The sequence below is a fragment of the Bubalus kerabau genome, chromosome 1, assembly GCF_029407905.1.
Source record: "Bubalus kerabau isolate K-KA32 ecotype Philippines breed swamp buffalo chromosome 1, PCC_UOA_SB_1v2, whole genome shotgun sequence".
Taxonomy (NCBI): domain Eukaryota; kingdom Metazoa; phylum Chordata; class Mammalia; order Artiodactyla; family Bovidae; genus Bubalus; species Bubalus kerabau.
Window position 1 is genome coordinate 73,866,483 of NC_073624.1, and position 20,027 is coordinate 73,886,509.

The 20,027-nt window shown below is 41.1% G+C and overlaps 1 protein-coding gene and 1 long non-coding RNA gene across 2 annotated transcripts in view; one reads left to right on the forward strand and one right to left on the reverse strand.

The window, feature by feature from the left end:
* Positions 1-15,326, reverse strand: part of WIF1 (WNT inhibitory factor 1) — a 96,128-nt gene extending 80,802 nt beyond the window's left edge. The window contains exons 1-2 of the mRNA XM_055579727.1: positions 14,966-15,326; positions 14,276-14,415 (exon numbers count right to left, since the gene is read on the reverse strand). Coding sequence (XP_055435702.1) covers positions 14,276-14,415; positions 14,966-15,113 — 288 coding nt within the window. The 5' untranslated portion in view covers positions 15,114-15,326. The remainder of the gene's footprint in view (positions 1-14,275; positions 14,416-14,965) is intronic.
* On the forward strand, positions 15,115-17,636 carry LOC129650981 (uncharacterized). The gene is made up of 2 exons (XR_008713983.1): positions 15,115-15,250; positions 17,078-17,636. It is a non-coding gene; the product is annotated as an uncharacterized LOC129650981 (long non-coding RNA).
* Positions 17,637-20,027: the final 2,391 nt, after the last annotated feature.

Genomic DNA, 20,027 nt, shown 5'->3' on the forward strand with positions numbered 1-20,027 from the left:
GTTCCTATCTGCTTCTGTACTAAATTGTAGTCTCCTTGAAAGCAAGCTGTGGTGTTGGAAGAGACTCTTGAGCGTCCCTTGGACTGCAAGGAGATCCAACCAGTCCATCCTAAAGGAGATCAGTCCTGGGTGCTCTCTGGAAGGACTGATGCTAAAGCTGAAACTCCAATACTTTGGCCACCTCATGCGAAGAGTTGACTTATTGGAAAAGACTCTGATGCTGGGAGGGATTGGGAGCAGGAGAAGGGGACGACAGAGAATGAGATGGCTGGATGGCATCACCAACTCGATGGACGTGAGTCTGAGTGAACCCCGGGAGTTGGTGATGGACAGGGAGGCCTGGTGTGCTGTGATTCATGGGGTTGCAAAGAGTTGGACACAACTGAGTGACTGAACTGAACTGAAAGCAAGCATCATATACAATTTACATTTCATTTTTTTAGCATTCAATACATGCTTTGTCATTAGGTAGTCCCTCAATAAGTATTTATTGAGTTGAGGTCAAAAGAAGGAAGGAAGAGAGGAAGACAAGAAGGACCCAAAGTGTCCAAAATCAGTATTTCTATTCTATACATCATGTCTTAGCTCTAGACTCTCGTTTTCAAATGCAGACTCTAGTTTTCAAATCTCAGACTTTGCCATCTGAGATGTTCAGCAGAAATTTCATCTTCAGCAATTTCCAAATGAGGCCTACTATCGTTGTGCCTCAAACTGTTCTGTAATTAGTTTACCAGTTAAGACTTAACTATCTTCCCAACCATGTAAGTCACCCTCTATTCCCCCATTTCCAGAATACTTACATTCAATAAGTTCTGCCAATTATACTGAAAGAGACCCATCAGTGGTATCTTCCTATTTCCTCCCTCCTTCTCCCAATTACCTGCTTTGGTTCACATCCTTGCCACCTCTTGTGGCATCTTAAATAACTTCCTAATTTGCTCCTGCCCTCAGTCAGCTACCTCATCTACCCTTCATCTGCCACCAAAACTATCCTCCATACAGATACATCATCATCTACTTTTAAACTTTCAATGGCTTGCCACTTTTTATAAGACAAGCCAACAGTGGCATACAGTAGTCATCATAATCTTCTCACACTTACTTTTTGAGATATTTTGTTCCCTAAACCCTAACAATTCTGGACAAATTGTCTTTCTCCAGCCGCTCCGCTGATTCTCAATCCTGTGTGCCTTCCCACAGGTCATTCAGTAGACCTAGAATGCCCATCCTAACCCCACCTGCCTTGGTCACCGTCTGCCCACTGAACAGTTTGTGACCCAGTTTAGATGGTACCTCCACTGTGCTGTTTACCCCAGAAGATAACAACTACAAATTTACCTGATCAATGGCAAGATCCTCTGGTTTTATATTCCCATAGCACTTTCCTTAGGGCATTTAATATGGGCAACAGCTAGCCCATAGGAAGGCTCTGTGCCAATTAGGTAGAAGTGTCCCCTCTGGGCAGAGGCAGCTCTGTGTCAGCTCTGTAAGACTTGACAAGTGAAATATGGGCTGGATTTCAGCTTAGTCGGGTTGAACTTGATGCTTTGGTCAGATTCCCTCAAGCAGTGACAAACCTCGTCCAACTGAACGTGGTAGCCCAAGAACTTACCACAATGATTACGATTGCTTTTTTTATTTTTTAAAAAAATATTTATTTATTTGGCTGCACCAGGTCTTAGCTACAGCATGTGGGATCTTTTAGTTGTGGGATGAAAACGGTTAGTTGTGGCACATGGGGATCTAGTTCCCTGACCAGGGCTCAAACCCAAGCCCCCTGCCTTGGGAGCCTGGAGTCTTAGCCACTGGACCCCCAGGGCAGTCCCAGAATGTTGAGTCCTGCCCCCAGGCAACAGGTGAGAGGTCTTGTACCAATGCCACAGAAGTGGAGCCCAGAACCAAAGACATTTTTGAAGCTAATTGAGCCCCTTTGTAACCGTGGCCAAAAGCCAGTGGTCATCACTAATAAGCTTCCCGACTCCAAATTAGGCAAAGATGCCCACTCCAGTAAACACCTTAGGGCACTCTAACCAATCACCTAACACTAACCTTCCAGCAGGGATTTTCTTTGTCTTGAGGCTATAAAAATTGGTTATTAATCCACGAAAACTGTTGACTCTCCCTGCCTGTGAGGTCACCCGCTGTGCCCATAATACCCCTTTATCTCTGCTCTTCGTCCTTAATAAACTCATTTCCTTCTAAAACGCTCTATGTGTGGAAGTTCTTTAGCACCCAGCACTTGGATTGCCCCAAGACATAATGGCCTTTCTGATGCCAGTCTTTACCACCAGCTGATGAATTCCTAGAAGGCAGGTAGATCAATCAAAATTTGTATTCTCAGAACCTAGGCCATGTAAAACATTGATAAGTATTGTTTGAATGGCTATTTTTTGGCATGAGGAGATATTCCAAAAATTATCAAAGATATCTTAAATATATAAATGTGTACATAAGTGTTCTTAGTTGTGTAGTCTTGGGCAAGGAATTTGACTTTCTTATGCCCTAGTTTCCTCATATACATAGTGGACATAAAAATAGTACCTACCCTAGGATTGTTGTGAGGATCTGATGAGATAGTATCTGTAAAGTGCTCAGAAAAAGCACCCCGTCCTGAGTATGACTTATTAAGTATTGTCTGTTACTATTAACATAGGATAAAAAAGAAAAGATTCTGAGGTGAATCTTTTTAACATTGACAATGAGACAATTCTGGAGGAAGAATTTTTCTGCTTTGATTTAAAAAATATAGAGACATTTCAGTTTATATAAAGATGCTATCATTAATATTAAATGATTAAAGATATTTTAATATTAAGGTATAGAATACTAATAGTTCAGAATTTGGAAGGCGTTTAGAGGTAACCCCACAGCTTTTCGTACAGATATAAGAACTGGTCAAGTGACCTTTCTGCAGGTTCTAGTGTTTCTCCATCTGACCCTTACCAAGTGTCCAGCATCATTTCTTCATCTCCCCTCTTCCAGAACCCCCAATATTCTCCCTTCCACTCATCTAGCCTCAGTCTCAGGTACCATTAGCCTTGCCCACAATGCATTTTCACAACTTTTTTTGCCTCTGCCTGTGATATCTTCCGTCCTGTGCCTTGATCCCATCTCAGAGGACTTAACCCCTCATGCACATTCTTCAAGCCCCACTTTGATTATTAGATCTTCTCTAGTGAAGCCTTCCCCTACTTCCTCAGCCAAAGCTAGCTGCTTCCTCCTCTGTGTTCCCAGAGCTCGCTCTGTGTTCATATACCTATTTAGCATGAATCAGAGTAAGGACAGGTCTTCCCAGGTGGCTCAGGGGTAAAGAACTCATCTGCCAATGCAGTAGATAGAAGAGACATGGGTTTGATCCCTGGGTTGGGAAGATCCCCTAGAGAAGGAAATGGCAACCTACTCCAGTATTCTTGCCTGGAGAATCCCATGGACAGAGAGGAGCCTGGTGGGCTACAGTCCATGGGGCTGGAGAGAGTCGGATATGACTGAGCAATTACACACTGGAGTGCAAGGACTCTAGATCCCACCTGTCGAGGTTTAAATCCCAGCTCTGTCACCTTTCACTTGTTCTTCCTTTGCTCTTCTCAGTTGTTTTCTCTCTCAAATGGGAACAATAATGTATTCATTCAACAGTTCATTATTGATTGCATATTGTGTGTCCGGAGAAGGCAATGGCAACCCACTCCAGTACTCTTGCCTGAAAAATCCCATGGATGGAGGAGCCTGGTAGGCTACAGTCCATGGGGTCGTAAAGAGTCGGACATGACTGAGCGACTTCACTTTCACTTTTCACTTTCATTCACTGGAGAAGGAAACGGCAACCCACTCCAGTATTGTTGCCTGGAGAATCCCAAGGACAGGAGCCTGGTGGGCTGCCATCTGTGGGGTTGCACCGAGTTGGACACGACTGACGTGACTTAGCAGCAGCAGCATTGTGTGTTAGGAGTTGTTCCAGGACCTAGAATTGTATGGCAAATAGGTCAAAGTCCTTGCTGTCATGAACACTTATGGGGAGAGTCAAATAATTAAAAATGAACAGTGGTTTGGCCAAAAAGTTTGTTTGGGTTTTCCATAATGCTATATAGAAACACCCAGCTCAGAGGCATCCCCCATTCTGCTGACAGGATGATCTAAATTCTAACTCTGCCTCTGTCTTACTCCAGTGGGTTAGTCACTAAGTCATGGCTGACCCTTGCAACCCCATGGACTGAAGCCTGCCAGGCTCCTCTGTACATGGGATTCTCCAGGCAAGAATACAGGAGTGGGTTGCCATTTCCTTCTCCAGGGTATCTTCCCAACCCAGGAATCTAACCCATGTCTCCTGCATTGCAGGCAGATCCTATTGTATTCTGTTTCATACTTTTTCATGGATTGACTCAACTTTACCTATAGAGTAAGTTTCAGGTGCCTTGACAAAGGATGAAGTTGTGGAGACCTAGCCCCTGCCTTCCTCTCCACTGCCTACCTTGCACATACACTCCAGCCACACCAAAGTACTAGTTCCCCAGATAATGTATGCCTGGTCTCTATGCCTCGCTTTACGTTGTCTCCTTTCCCTGAAAATCATCCCCTCTTCCACGTTTGTGCTTGTCCAGTTCAGACTCAGGGCCAGAGTTCTTTCTCCTGTGTGCTCTCATTCTAACCTGGGAATGCTTCAGTACTTCTACAACACTGCTGCTGCTGCTACGTCACTTCAGTCGTGTCCGACTCTGTGCGACCCCATAGACGGCAGCCCACCAGGCTCCCCCGTCCCTGGGATCCTCCAGGCAAGAACACTGGAGTGGGTTGCCATTTCCTTCTCCAATGCATGAAAATGAAAAGTGAAAGTGAAGTTGCTCAGTCATGTCCAACCCTTAGTGACCCCATGGACTGCAGCCTTCCAGGCTCCTTCGTCCATGGGATTTTCCAGGCAAGAGTACTGGAGTGGGTTGCCATTGCCTTCTCTGGCTTCTACAACACTACTTACCAGGAATTCTTAAAATGATCTGTCTCCATATAGCTGCCTCTCCAATTGGCTTCTAATTTTCTCAAGGGCAGGGACTGGGTTCTTTTGTTTTTTTGTCTACGTTGTTTTATTCTGGTGTTTTTTTTTTTTTTTTTAGAAACACTTATTTTTAATTGAAGGATAACTGCTTTACAATATTGTGTTGGTTTCTGCCATACATCAACATGAACCGGCTATATGGGACTGGGTTCTTGATTATGTTCTGTACCCAAGGCATGATCTGAGTTCTGGCCAAGAGCAGCTAAGCAGGGACTAGGTTCATATCCTTTATCTCACTGTCAGCTAAGAATTCACTCCCTAAACACGTCCCTTTGTCCCAGGCCCACAATACACTGCTGCCTGGGAGGTTTGTTCAGGTGAATAGGTTTCAAAAATGCCTGATATTTTCCAAGTGTCTTTCATCAGATTCATCCATAAAATCTAAAAAGAAGATAAAATGTATCTCTCAGAGGCAGAGACATTTGTTCCTTGATCCTAGAGTTTTAACTCGTAGGTTTTGAAAGGAAATCGAATACTTGAAGAAGCAGGCATAGTTTGAATTCATCCATTTACACTGTTCAACTTCTCATTATTTCAACTGCAAGATCACCTGCTAAGTATAATTCCTATTATCTTTATCATACTTTTTCTTGATACTTGGAAAGTTTTTCTTAATAATTAGAAATGTAATATAAGAGTTGAGAATGCTAAGTCAATTCCTCTTTGAACATTATTTTCTTTACTTAAGCATCCTTCTACAGTAAGTGCAAAGCTCTAGATTCCATCAGCAAATTGTTTTCCTATGCACTCACATAAAGTGATTTTTTTTAATATAAAGTGATTTTCTTTAATAGTTCTATGCTCTAATCACCTAAAAAAATTTAACCTGGAGCTGAGACTAATCATCACAAACTTTCAAAAGTTTAGTAAGAAAAACAAGAGCTAAATTATAGTTGTAGAAAAGCCATTGTCATATAATCTAAAATATGACACAAATTAATTTATCTATGAAACATGCAGACACAGAGGTTGCAAACATGAAACCACAGGCTTGTGGTTGCCAAGGGGGAGAGGGTTTGGGGAAGGGATGTTTTAGGAGTTTGGGATTCGCAAATGCAAACTATTACATATAGAAACGATAAACAACGAGGCCCTACTATATAGCACAGGGAACTATATTTCATATCTGTGATAAACCATAAAGGAAAAGAAAATGAAAAAGAATGTGTGTATATCTATGTATATGTATATCTGAGTCACTTTGCTGTACAGCAGAAATTAATACAACACTGTAAATCAACTGTACTCAAATAAATTTTAAAAAAGAAAAGCCACTGTCTACTTAACAGAGAAACCAGATTTCCTTAATATGTCCCTGGGACAAAGCTGCAAAATGTTTGAGTCCATTCTGTTCATGGTAGAAAAGAGAGAAACCTCCTTAAATTGTTTCTACCTTCTTCTCCCCCAAAACCCTTGTCCATTGTTTGACCTTGACATCTCCTTTACTGAATTTCCATAATCTCTCAGATAAGATACAAGGTCCACCGTGATCACCTAAAAGATGCCTTCCCCTTTAAGACCTCCACGCCCTTGAACAGACTGAGCTCTTCACTTGAAAAGCACTTTCTTCTCTTGCTGGTCTGGTGAAAGCTTACTTATCCTGCAGGAATTAATTCGGAAGTCACCTGCTCAGCTCCTGGCTCCCTTCCTCCTCCAGACAGGGAAAGGGGTGGCCTTCTTTGTGCTCTCAGCCAGCCCTAGACTTTCTAACCTCATTTGCCTGGGTGTGATGGATATTTGTTTCCTAGACTATGAGCTCCCTGAGGGCAGGGACCATGTTTACTCCTCTTTGTATGCTCCAGTGACTGACTGAGTGTCTGTATCTGTTGACTGACTGAATGCCAGCGGCAGAGAGAAACACTGCATGGGAGAACAACTCCTCACCCACGAAGTGTTCAGGGGAATGTAACCAAGTTCATCCCAGGCTGGCAAATGGAGAAAGCTGGCTAAAAAACTGCAGCAAAAGAAGCCCTGATCTGATAATACTTCATCCAGAGATGTGGCTGAAAGATGAAGAGCATTTTCACTACATTCTTGTTAGGGGAAACACTGACTGAAACTTATCCACCCCGGTTAGGCACCATAGTAACTATCTGCATGAGTCATCTTACAACAGGAGGTCTGGTAAGGAACACGGAACTAACAAGCCACCACCAACCGGAAGAATTTGGGAAAGGTCAAAATGAGACGCCACATGTCCTACCAACTTCCCAGAACCCTCCTTGCTGGAATCCCTCTTGGCTGAGCAATGCATGGGGCATGAGAAAGAACCCTCAGTCAGAATGACTGGCTAGAGAAAACCCAGAAACTAATCCCATCACCATAAAACCCAAGACAGCAAGCCACATGGCACAGCAGTCCTCCTGGGTTCCCTTACCCTACTGCTCTCCACCCAGGCACCCCTTCCCAGTAGTCTCTTGCTTTGACAGCAAGTGTTTCCTTGGAGACAATTCATTTCAGAGTGTTAGACGAAAGTCCACTCTTGGGCTATGGAAGTATCTCCCTTCCTGTACACTCTTCAATCCTCAAATTCTTTCCTTACAACACTCATCCTACTCATCAGGGACATTTAAGTTAAATGAGTTTAATCCAAAACAACTATGCTGAGACCTAAATGTTAAAGAATGCTGTGTAACATACATTCAATAAAGTCTTGATTTAAAAAAAAAATGATTTATCAAACATCATTTCTTTCCACCTCACCACAACAATTTAAAAGATTTCTATTGGTGCAAACATTTAAAAGTCAGGAATAAACATAGAGGATAACAGCAAAGGGTTTGTTTATGTATGTTGACACCACCGTGTGAGGAAGACCCAGCAGGGTTTACGTTTATGCCATATAAATCGCTCTAGAACCAGATGAGGCTTACAAGGTACCTTGCAACTCATCTCCTCTAAGCTATAAAGTCTCTCTTTTTTTTTTCCCCTGGCAAAAGTTTGAGAAACTTACTGCTGTTTTCTATCAGTGGATACAACAGATGGCTGGCACATGCCTGCTTGCTAAATGAAATGGGCCCTCTGCAGAATTACTCTTTGATCCCTGGTGGCACGTCCACAACACCACAATGCAAAATACCACAACGTAGCAGAATCTAAACACTAAAGGTTTAAAGTTGTGCTTTTGATATGAGTACCTTCTTTTTTAAAAGAAGAAATCATGCCCACAGTATGTAAACGTTTCCACATTCTCACTTGGAAACCATGAAACAGGGGTCAAAAATCGAGGAATTTCTTTCATTTGGTGACATAAAACCACTGCAAACTCCAAGGGTGCAAAGGGATGCAACTACTTGGGTTATAACTACCAACGCAATCATAACTCCATCAGGAAAAAAATGTGGACGGTACACATTGAAGGATTTAACTAATGACAATAAGCACTACCATAACTTCAGAGTTGGGAAGAGGTGTTTAAGGGCATTTGGCAGTTGCTTTGAAGAGCAAGAGGAAGTATTTAAATGAAAATTCACTCTCTATTGTTTTTCTTTGATTTTTGTCAAGGGGAGAAAGGAAGGAAAACACCATTTTAATACAGGTCTTCTTAACTCAACCAGTCCAAGGGGAAATTTGAGACTTGGAATTGCAACCAAATTAAGGGGCCCAGTGTTACATCATATCAACCACCATATTGCAAAACAAGCTCTCTAGGGGATGATCCAGTTGATCTTATAGATACCTGTCAGTAGAGTGATCCTATTTAAAAAAAAAAAAAAAAACCTAGCAAAAATGTGAGTCAGTTGTCAGGAAAATGGTCTGTTTCTGACTCCCCCCCCTCTCAATGGTACTTTCTTCATTTTAAATCTGAATTTGGATACAAATACACATATATAGGCTTTCCAGGTGGCACAGTGGTAAAGAATCTGCTTGCCAATAAAGGAGACACAGGTTTGATCTCTATGTCAGGAAAATCTCCTGGAGAAGGAAATGGCAACCCGCTCCAGTATTCTTGCCTGGAAAATCCCATGGACAGAGGAGCCTGGTGGGCTATAGTCCATGAGATCACAAAGATACACATTATGCACGCACATGCATTATGTTACACACTATTATATATAAAATAAAAAACAAGGACCTACTGTATAGCACAGGGAACTATATTCAATAGTTTGTAATCTATAATAGAAAAGAATCTTCAAAAAATATATATACATGTATAACTGAACCATCTAAAAAATAATATATATATGTATAACTGAACCACCTTGCTGTACATATAAAATAACACAACATTCTATAATAAAACAACAATGCTTCACTTAAAAACAACCAAAAAAGGCTAAATTTGGGTGCTAACTGGAATCATTTACAAAGACACAACAATCTAGGCAAAAGTCTCAGTCTTTGCTTATATTTGGCTTTGTATTATTGTTATTCTGGCAGTTTTCAGTAATTCAAGAAGTTTTTTTAATTGTAGAGAGCTAATAAAAGTTATGAACACATTTATATTTAACCTTACATTTTGGAAGATATTTCACTTTATACACTGTATCTTCAGCATATCTAATATTTTCTATTTTCAATGATCACACATTGAACAAAGAAGCATGTTCCTGCAGTTTAATCCAATAAAGTAAATTTTCCACACCATACACATGTCCACCCATTTCCCCAGGGTAGCAGGTAAAATGTTCTTCCTTTCCTGTATCCACAGCAATGTTCTAAACTTTTGTTTTTAAACATCCTAAAACTGAGAAAAATGAATATATATATATATATATTAGTGACTTCTAGAGGTTTCAAGAATTATGACCACTATACATGACTACTATACCGGGCTTTCCTGGTGACTCAGTGGTAAAGAGCCCGCTTGCAATGTAGGAGAAGTGGCAGGAACCTCCGGTTCAATTCCTGGGTTGGGAAGATCCCCTGGAGAAGGAAATGGCAACCAACTCCTGTGTTCTTGCCTGGGAAATCCCATGGATAGCCCATGGGGTTTTAAGAGTCGGACACGACTCAGCAACTAAACAACAACGATACATGACAAAAAGCTTACTCTAAGATCTGGACCTGTTGGTACAGATCATCAGAGCTTCCTTAATAATTCAGGTGATGGACTTAAAAGTTAATATTGGCCCATTATCTTCATCCAGAAGATTTCTCTTCCATAGACACCAATTTCATTCCAACCCTTGCCAAACATTATGAAGTGCAGGCATTTGGTCGTAAGAAGATAAGAAAACTAGCATAGATGGCTCAGCATAAATTCATCATCACTGCTACCAGAAGCTAGCAGAAAAAGGGGTGCCCTATTAACTAGGGACCAGAGTCGTAGTACCTTAGTATCTTTATGCAAGTGACAGAATATAGTAAAGTGATTAAGATCAAGTCTATATAATCTTTATAAACAAAGATCTATTTATACAATTTCTAGAAATAAAATATTTGGCCTGACACCAAATTTCTTCATATGGAAATCAAGAGTGGTGTCTCAGTATTAGAATTCAGATTTGTCTAACAAAACTTCTCATAAAAGTTTTATTTGAAAGCCTTTTGGTTTAGAAAGGGTTATTTTCCAAATAAAATGTTTAATTAGCGTGTAGTGTAGAAAACCAAAGTAGTTGCTCTTGGCCTCTACTTGTCTCAAATTTAGGGAAAAATTAGAATAAAGAATGCCTCATTGAAAAATATCAACTATTAAAAGTTATATACAGTAATAAAGACTATTTTCCCTTTAATTATCCCAATCTTTTAAGCTTAAGCCTCTTTAGTAGAAATTCTCTAATCTAAAAGCCTTGAGAAGGTGCATGTCAGAAAATGAATGAATATTTTAAATGGGCAATCAAGTAGAGACAGAATTTTTAAGAGAGAGGAAGAGGTCAAGGAATCTGATTTCAGGCAGGAAAGTTTAGCAAAGCAGACTTTTGAAGATTTCACAAAAAAATAGTCAGTGAGGACTATACATAAGCAAATTCTTTGGGATCCACAGGTTAAGATCAGCCATTTTACCATTTTGTTGAGTGATCTGCAGTGCAAAAATGAAACTGGATAAAAATATAAGTAAACTATTTATAATACAGTACATCATCCAGTTTTAGATTCTGAAGTATAACTTTTTACATACATTTAATGTAAAATAATTTTTAAAATTACAAATCAAAACACATTCACTGTGGAAAAACCAAAACATAGATAAACCAAAACATAGAAAACCAAAACCAAAAGGTAGACATAACTAACGTTAACACCTTGGAGGATTAGACATTTATCAGACATGTTTTCCTATAACTGTCCATATATTCTGTAATGAAACTAAACAGAATATACTATTATAGGCTATTGCATAATTTGTCATGAACATCTTTCCATGGCATTGAGTAGATGTCTAGATATATTTATTAATGCTTCTTGCCATTATCAGAGACTTCTAGGTTGCCCATTTTTTTCCTTTTATTAATAGCATGACCACGAACAGGCTGGCACCAAAAACTTTATTCGTATCCATGATTATTTTCTCAGGATGAATCTCTGGGAGTAAAATATCCTAGTCAAATGATCCATGTCAATTCTTTTGCCATCAGAGTCAAATTGCCCTACAGAAAGGCTAACATGCATCAGAAACAAGTCAGTAAGGATAATCCTCCACAAACTAAAAATACTTTTAAAAACTTGACCAACATAGCGTGAGAATATGAATCTCACTGTAATTTTTATTTGCATTTGTTTGGAGTCAAACATGAAAGTCATTTTAAATGGCCCCAAGAATAGCATGGGTTAGTGAACAAATACTTTATTGGAAGTAGATAACACCTACTGGATCTTCAATCCTAAAATTTTTAATTTTCCATGGTTACCGAAACATTTAATATTTAAGATTAAATTTTCATTAATAAGCTATGTGTCTTGCTTGTGCTGAAATCCCTAAATGTTTGACATTTTGAATGAAATAACTAGATAGTGGAAGGAACTCTTCATTTTTCCATGTAGATGTTTTGATGTGGTTTGGATTTAGCCAAAGTTGCCTTTCTAAAGTCTTAAAGTATTTTTTGGTATTGAAGTCATATTTTTTCCATATTCAAAATTTCCATGCATTTCAAAAACTATGGTGCTGGAATCACAGAACTTTATTGGCATTAGTCACATCTAAATAATATTTTAAAACATCTTGCTGTTTGGCATCATGTAGATTCTTTCCCCTTTCTCAGTATCCCCCACTCCTCCAAAAAGGAAACATACCAGATTTCACACAGTTACCTGTGGTAACCTATCTGGAGCAAACTGAACTGAGGTGCTAACATTGGCCAGCATAATCCACAAGAGGAATCAATACCTAAACCAGAGAGAAAAAGACTCTCGAAGCTTCATCTACATGCCAGTTCCACCACCCTCTCTAATCCTCTACAAGAAATATTCCTCAGATTCTTGGATATGCAATCCATTTTGTACTCAACAATATGTCAACGTTTGCAAAGGGGAGAAAGCATGGAATTTAAGCCTTTGCTTCAAGTTCCATTCTTCAGAAGACAAACTCATAGGAAAAATAAATAGATTGATAAACCAATCAAATCAACTAACCAGAGCTACTAATATTTTCTACTTTGCCTGAAGTTACTAAACACTGTCAGCTAGGGAGGGGTGCAAGTCAAACTAACGGTTCTTTGCTGTTGTTTGGTCACTAAGTTGTGTCCGACTCTTTTTTTGACCCCCATAGACTGTAGCCTGCCAGACTCCTCTGTTCATGGGATTTCCTAGGCAAGGATACTTGAATGGGTTACCATTTTCTCCTCCAGGGGGTCTTCCCAGCCCAGGGATCAAACCCTTGTATCCCACGTTGACAGGTAGGTTTCTTACCACTCACACACAAGGGAAGTCCCTAATGGTTCTTACAAATCTATAGAAGTATAAATAAAGAAAATGTTCCTTTTTAAAATCACAGAATCAATATTGATCCCAGCTGACAAGTGGTCAAACACAATAGATTCAGGTGAAAAATAAAAGGTGGCAATAAGACCATTCATTGATTTATCACTGGGTTTCACAATAATTCAAGATTAGCTGTCCATAAAGTATCTATGAAGAGGAAACTGTAGCGGGGGAAGGAAGGAATACCCTCCTCAGAGAGCAGTAGGAGCTTCAGTGAGCTTATCTGCAAAATGGGGGTATTAGAATAGATGACCCTCCTGTTAGGAACTCTGGTGGACCCAAAACATCTATTCCTGTATGACAATGGAAGTGTTGAAGGATCTAGAGTTGAAAGGAAAAACGAGAGAACAGACCTGTGGAAAAGGCAGCTTAAATAATCATGCCTATACTACAGCAGGTAATTAGAGAGAACCAAAGTGGTGTCTCAATTCAAAGTAACTACTTTTTATAAAGTGTTTTCTGGATCACATTCTTTATGAAAATAGCCATTTAAGCAGCTTTAGAGTAAAAAGACCTAAAATGTGATTTTAATTACAATGATTTTCATAAGTAGACACATTTTACCCACTAACGAGCAGAAGAATTTATTAACTTACCATTTGTCCTCTAGAGTAAATTCTCCAATTGAACAAAAGAAACTAAGCTTACATTTTATCTTCCCTTTCTTTTCCAAAATACAGGTCATTTAATACTGAAACACAAAAAAAGATGCTAATATGCTAAGAAATAAAAGGAATGCTTCTTCATAAAAATACAGTGTAGTTTTCTTTTTCATGTGAAGGTATTCAAAAACCAATAGCTTCCAATATTTTACAAACATTCTTTTATGACACTTTGAGTCTGTGAACTTGTACCAGAAATATATAGTGTTATCATTAGTGAATAACACTCAATATGTCATTTTTTCAAAGGCACAATATCAAAAGTACTTACAGACTTTAAAAATTGTTTTAAAGTGTAAACAATGTCACAGGTGGTTGGTTGGTATATATCAATACTATGGGGAAAAGAGACTTTTAAGTATTATGTTAAATTTTAAAGTCAATGAGCACAGAAAAAAGTCATGCTGCTATTTGAGGTCATTATATTTCCAGCAGTCTGAAGACACTGAGACTTATCAAAATAGTGATCTTAGGCACTTTGCCTAGCTCTTTCTTTTGGGAATCTTCAATTTATGTGACATATTTAAATAAATGGGAGTTAACTCTTTATTTGCTTTGGAGATCAGATGAGAAATCACTCTTGAAAATTGTAAAAAAAGAAAAATGTAGCTGACTACATGCTATATCGCCTTATTTCTATCTGCCATCAGGTGCTGGAAATATTAAAGGGTGATTTTCTCCAGCCTTTCTGGTTAACAGGACTCACCTGCCCTGCAGCTTGCCAGGTGAAATTCATAGAATGGATATTGACAGGAATAGCTGGCATTCTCTGCTGTGCTCTTCTGAAATCATGTGTAAAGGGGGCCATTTTCCCCTCTGAAACAATCAAGATATCTTCTTCAAGTCCTGGTTTAAAACACACACACAAAGAAATAAAGCTATCAAACTAGCTGAACTTAGAAGAATCCAAATCAGAACTTGAGTGCCAAAAGAACACCGAAGAATTAGTAATGGGTCATTTCTTTTCACAAAGCACCTGCCTTCAAGTACCAATTAATCTTCCTGTGGATGATAAGAATGATGGCAAAGACATGCTTTCAGTGAAACGGAGTGAACTGTGGAGTAAACTGGTGCCAACAAATGCTCGGTCCACTGAAAAACGCTGGATTGTAGAAACCAACAACAGCATGATCAGAACATTAGAACAGCTTAGATTTATGGAGAGAAAAGCTTAAACGCTTTTAGATGGAAAAGCGATAGTCCATAGGATCGCATAGAGTCCAACACGACTGAAGGGGCTTAGCAAACACGCAACTAACTAAAAAGGGGACAATCTTCCTTGGAAATTAAGTTTTAAAAACATTCTAAATGCATGTATCTCTCCTTTAATAGAAGAGCGGCAGGGCGTGAAGACCCAGGCATTTGGGAAGAAGTAGAAGCTCCCGCGAAACCTTACCTATGAGCACTCTCGCCTGGTGAGCGTCGATCCACAGGTACAGGCTTTCCTCCGGCTGCTGCCCGACCTCCGCTCGCAACACCAGCAGGTACGGGAGGATGCTCCAGAGCCAGAGCGCGCCGGCAGGGAAGGCGCTTTTCCGGGCCATGCTACTCCGGACCTCCTGGATCGTGGTTCTCGCAGCTGAAACTCCTCCCGCACCTACCCAACCTGCCGCCCTTAAGTTGTCTCCCAGCCGGAGCAGTTCCCCGCGTAGACGGCTGGGCGTGTAGCCTCTTGACTCTGGTACGAGTGAGCCTGGGTGTGCTGGAGGAGGAGTAGGAGGAGGGAGAAGAACTGGAGAAAGCGGGACAAGGGAAGGGGGAGCAGGTGGGAGAGGAGGGAGCGGAGGCTCAAGACTGGCAAAGCAGGAGATGCCAGCCCGCCGAAGGAGACACAACAGTCAGAGGGTTAAATATAGCGGGAGAGTTAGAGCAGGAAGGGCAGGCGCAAGTGCGATGCGAGCAATGAGTGACGGTGCCCGACGCCACTGGGGGGCGCTGGGGGGGACGCGCGGGGGTGGGGCGGCGCGGAACCCCGGAGACCTAGTCCACCCGCCGTGCGCCGCTTGGGAGCAAACGCGGAAAAGGGCGCTCCAAAGGACCCCTGGGACGTCACTTGCGCTGCCTTTGGCCAGATGAGGCATGAACGGAGGGAAATGCGGTGAATTGACTTATTACGGCTTGACTGAACCCAGACGATAATAATGATGATAAGTTCCATTGGTACCCCGGCGTTAAATGAAGGCTCATATTCCTCCACTTTTCTCACTGTCCCACTTCTCCCATATTCCGCCCCTGTCATTCTTCACTCTGCAAACACTTGGCGCATTCCCATCTATTTAAAACCCGAGAGTCCACTGTCCAGAAGTGCCCTGGTTGCTGGCGCTGGGGCTGACCAGGGCGTGGGGCTTTCACTCCTCGCTTGTCTGACACTGCGGAGAATGCTTTTTACAGCTGGGGAGGCTCTTCTCCCTGCTCACCGGCAGCACCCTGAGCTCTGGATGACAGGCTTGCCTAACGTGCTGGGGTCGGGCTCAAAAAGTCATGACTATCTTCATGCTGCTGCTAAGTCACTTCAGTCGTGTCCGACTCTGTGCGACCCCATAGACGGCAGCCCACCGGGCTCCCCCGTCCCTGGGATTCTCCAGGCAAGAACACTGGAGTGGGGTTGCCATTTCCTTCTCCAATGCATGAAAGTGAAAAGTGAAAGTGAAGTCACTGAGTCGTGTCCGACCCTCAGCGATTCCATGGACTGTAGCCCACCAGGCTCCTCTGTCCATGGTATTTTCCAGGCAGGAGTACTGGAGTAGGGTGCCACTGCCTTCTCCGACTATCTTCATAGTTGCAGGTATATCGAGAAATTTGGAGGCGCGCCGCGCTGGTACTGAAATCTCAGGCGCTTTAGAGCAAGCCAAGGCTCTGGCCTTGCATAAGGGAAGAGTAGTTGGCTGGCAATGGGCTCTGGCCAGCTACACCCATTAAACCCCAGTAGGGATTTAATTTGCCCCCTGCCAAATCCCTTGGGTGTGTGATGAAAACGGAAGCAAAAGGGGCTTTCTTCTTTTGTTTAACTTAGATTTCAGACTCAGAATCAGGTTGTTTACTTCTCTGTTTTTTGGCATCCAAATGCTGCAACAGATGTCCCAAGGATTGAGCCTGTGGTGTTTGGCGTGTTGTTTGACTCAATCCCTTGTGAGGAGGGGCTTCCCTGGTGGCTTAATGGTAAAGAATCCGCCTGTCAGTGCAGGAGAGGCATGGGTTCCATTCCTGGGTCAGGAAGATCCTCTGGAGACGGAAATGGCAACCCACTCCAGTATTCTTGCCTGGGAAATCCCATGGACAGAGGAGCCTGGTGGTCAACAGTCCAGGGGGTCACAAAGAGTCGGACATTACTGAGCACACAGGTACAAGGTGGGAGAACAAACCTGAAGTGGAACAGGTGCATGCATTAAGTATTGGGTCATGAGTTACTAAAGCATATGCATTTCTAATTATGAAATATTTTCAGTTGTACAACTGTTCATTTTCTAAAAGAACAAGTGTTTTGATGAAAGTTTTGCTTTCATTTTAGGTTTGAAGAATTTGTTAACAAAAGAAACCACTGGTCACACAATAAACAATTTCAATATTTAATCGAGGATTAATTGTCTTCATTTCAATTATACAGTCATTAAAAGAAAAGACAAAGGTCCTTCTAGTGAAAGCTATGGTTTTTCCAGCAGTCATGTATGGATGTGAGAGTTGGACCATAAAGAAAGCTGAGCACAGAAGAATTGATGCTTTTAAACTGTGGTGTTGGAGAAGACTCTTGAGAGTCCCTTGGACCGCAAGGAGATCAAACTAGTCAACCCTAAAGGAAATCAGTCCTGAATATTCACTGAAAGGACTGAAGCTGAAGTTGAAACTCCAGTACTTTGGACACCTGATGCGAAGAACTGACTCATTGGAAAAGACCCTGAGGCTGGGAAAAATTGAAGGCAGGAGAAGGGGAAGACAGGATAAGATGGTTGGATGGTATCACTGACTCAATGGACATGAGTTTGAGCAAGCTCTAGGAGCTGGTGCTGGACAGGGAAGCCTGGTGTGCTGCAGTCCATGGGGTAGCAAAGATTTGGACATGGCTGAGCAACTGAACTGAAAAGAATAAAGAAAAGTAAAAGCACATATATCACCAAATTGCGCCAACCAACATCCAGGCTTGAACAACCCTAGGAAGTCCCTCATTAATAGCAATCTGGAGTCCCATTTGGGAAAAGATCCTGGGCAATGCGTCCACCCCATGGGTGAGACTTCAAATTACAGTTTCCAGGGCTCCCACTTACAATCCTGGGCTACAAACATATCATCAATTTGCACACAAAAGTGCAGCCCTGGTTCTTTTTTAAACTTTTACAATGCTGTTTGTTTTATCTTGTGAGTCATAGGATTTTGTTAGATCTGGGGTTGGGGTGTGGGGATGCTGGCCAGACCCTCAGGAGCTCAAGAATTCCAGACCCACCTCCTTTTTTTTAATCTACAGTGCTGCCTGATTTGTGTTTGCAGATAGGCACAGAATCCAGGCAGTGTCCAGGCCAGTCAGAAGCAGGTCAGAACCTGCTCTCCTGCTTCTGAAGCCAAAACAGACTTCCTCCATTTTAATTTCCCTAACAAGAAATCTCCAATGGATTTGAACTTCTTAATTGTAAAAGTACTTTAAGAGCTTCTCACAACACTTTTAAATAGGTAGGTGATATTATTATTCCCACATTACTGATGGAGAAACCAGGCTCAAAAAGGTCCAGTAAGTTAGCTGACTGTGGTTACCCAGTGCTAACTACGGTTACTTACCTGGTCAGTGGTAGAGTCAGGGTTCAAATCCCGGTCACTCTGATTTCAAAGCCTATTCTCTTAACCACTATACCTCACACTGACAAGTAAATCATGATTAAGTCTGTTTGCAACCAAACCTTCACAGCTGTTCTACCTTTACAATGAAATTCACATCTATTCAAAGATTTCACTATTTTTTATTTCAGTGAATATTCATTTATGTAATGCATTCATATACATTCAGCAATACTTAAAGCACTTTAGCATTGTAATGCCAATTGTTCCCCAAAGATAATAATTTCACAACACAGTAGACATTTTCTTTACTCCAGAAAGGTGCAGTTTTAGCTGAAAGTATTTTTTTCCCTCAATAGTGCTCTAACCCCTCTAGCTCTTAATGTAAGGACGCCCTCTACAGGCTGTTCTAATCAAATAGTAATTGGTAAATATCCTTTATAAAATTTACTTTTTGGTAGAGAAAAAGAGGCACTAAATTCCCTCCTAACTCAACTTCTTCTGAGGGAGGTTCTTTTGCAACAGTTGATTCTGGTACTGGTGATACTGGTGATATATAGAGCTGTAAGGAATTTTCTCTGTTTACTTCTCCCCAGCAGTGGACACTTGGAGAAATTACATTTTATGGTAGAGAAAAGTGTTATTTAAAAATACTGGATTTGCTTTCTTTTGGTTTTTGAAGGGAAGGAAGGAACAGATGTTATACGCTAGTCAGCTATTTTTAAGAGTAAGAGGGTGTGTTTTTGGGGAAGAAGGTCCATCTAAGATTGAATCAGGCTGGATTTTCTTGTGATGTTAAAGAGCACAGAGGCTTTTTCACTCAGAAAAAAAGTCATATTTTAAGATTTCTCTGCTCAAATAAAAATATAATGTAACAATATTTATTGGCACATGATAAAATTCTGGAAATAATATGCTGGGAGGTATTACAAGTCAACTTCATTTAGTTTGAAAACTCTACCATTTATTTTCCAGTCCACTATCCTTGCTTTCCTTGTGTAACTCACTCTCATCAATTACATTTGTGGGCAGCTTCATGTATGTGTTCACTCATGTACACATTCAACATATATTTATTAAAGCCTATTTTGTATAAGAAACTGTCCTGGAAGCAACAGGAAAGACAAAGGCAATGAAAAATATCATGAAACTACATAAGAGACAAAACACAATCCCAGCCCTCAAAGACCACTGGGGCTATTAAAACGAGTAAGATAAGGATTCAGTAACCATAATTCAAGGCAACATACAGTGATTATTGATGAGACAGGATCGGAAATTCAAAGGAGAAATCTCATATCTGGGATTCTGAAAGTTTTTTAGTTCATTCATTCAAAAAACAGTGTGTGATGTATGCACTGTACAGGTAGAGGAGATAGAAAGGCACGTGAAAAGACAGCCCTGGCTTTTGAACTCAGTCTAACAGGGGAGATGGTTAATGAACTATAGGGAAGAATAAGCACTGTGACGGGTTTGTGCACAGGGTAGTTTGGGACTTTGATAAAAGTTCCCTAATGCAGCCTGGGACAAACGATGTCCAGCAGTAGCAAGAACCAAGAGATGAGAGAAAGAATGGTACGATCCAGGCCCTGCAGGTACCGATCTGCAGTGTGATGAGCCTGGAGTTGGGGAGAGAGGGATGGATGAAGCCAAAAGGGTAAATAGGAGTTGGTTATGGAAACTTTGCTGAGAAGAAT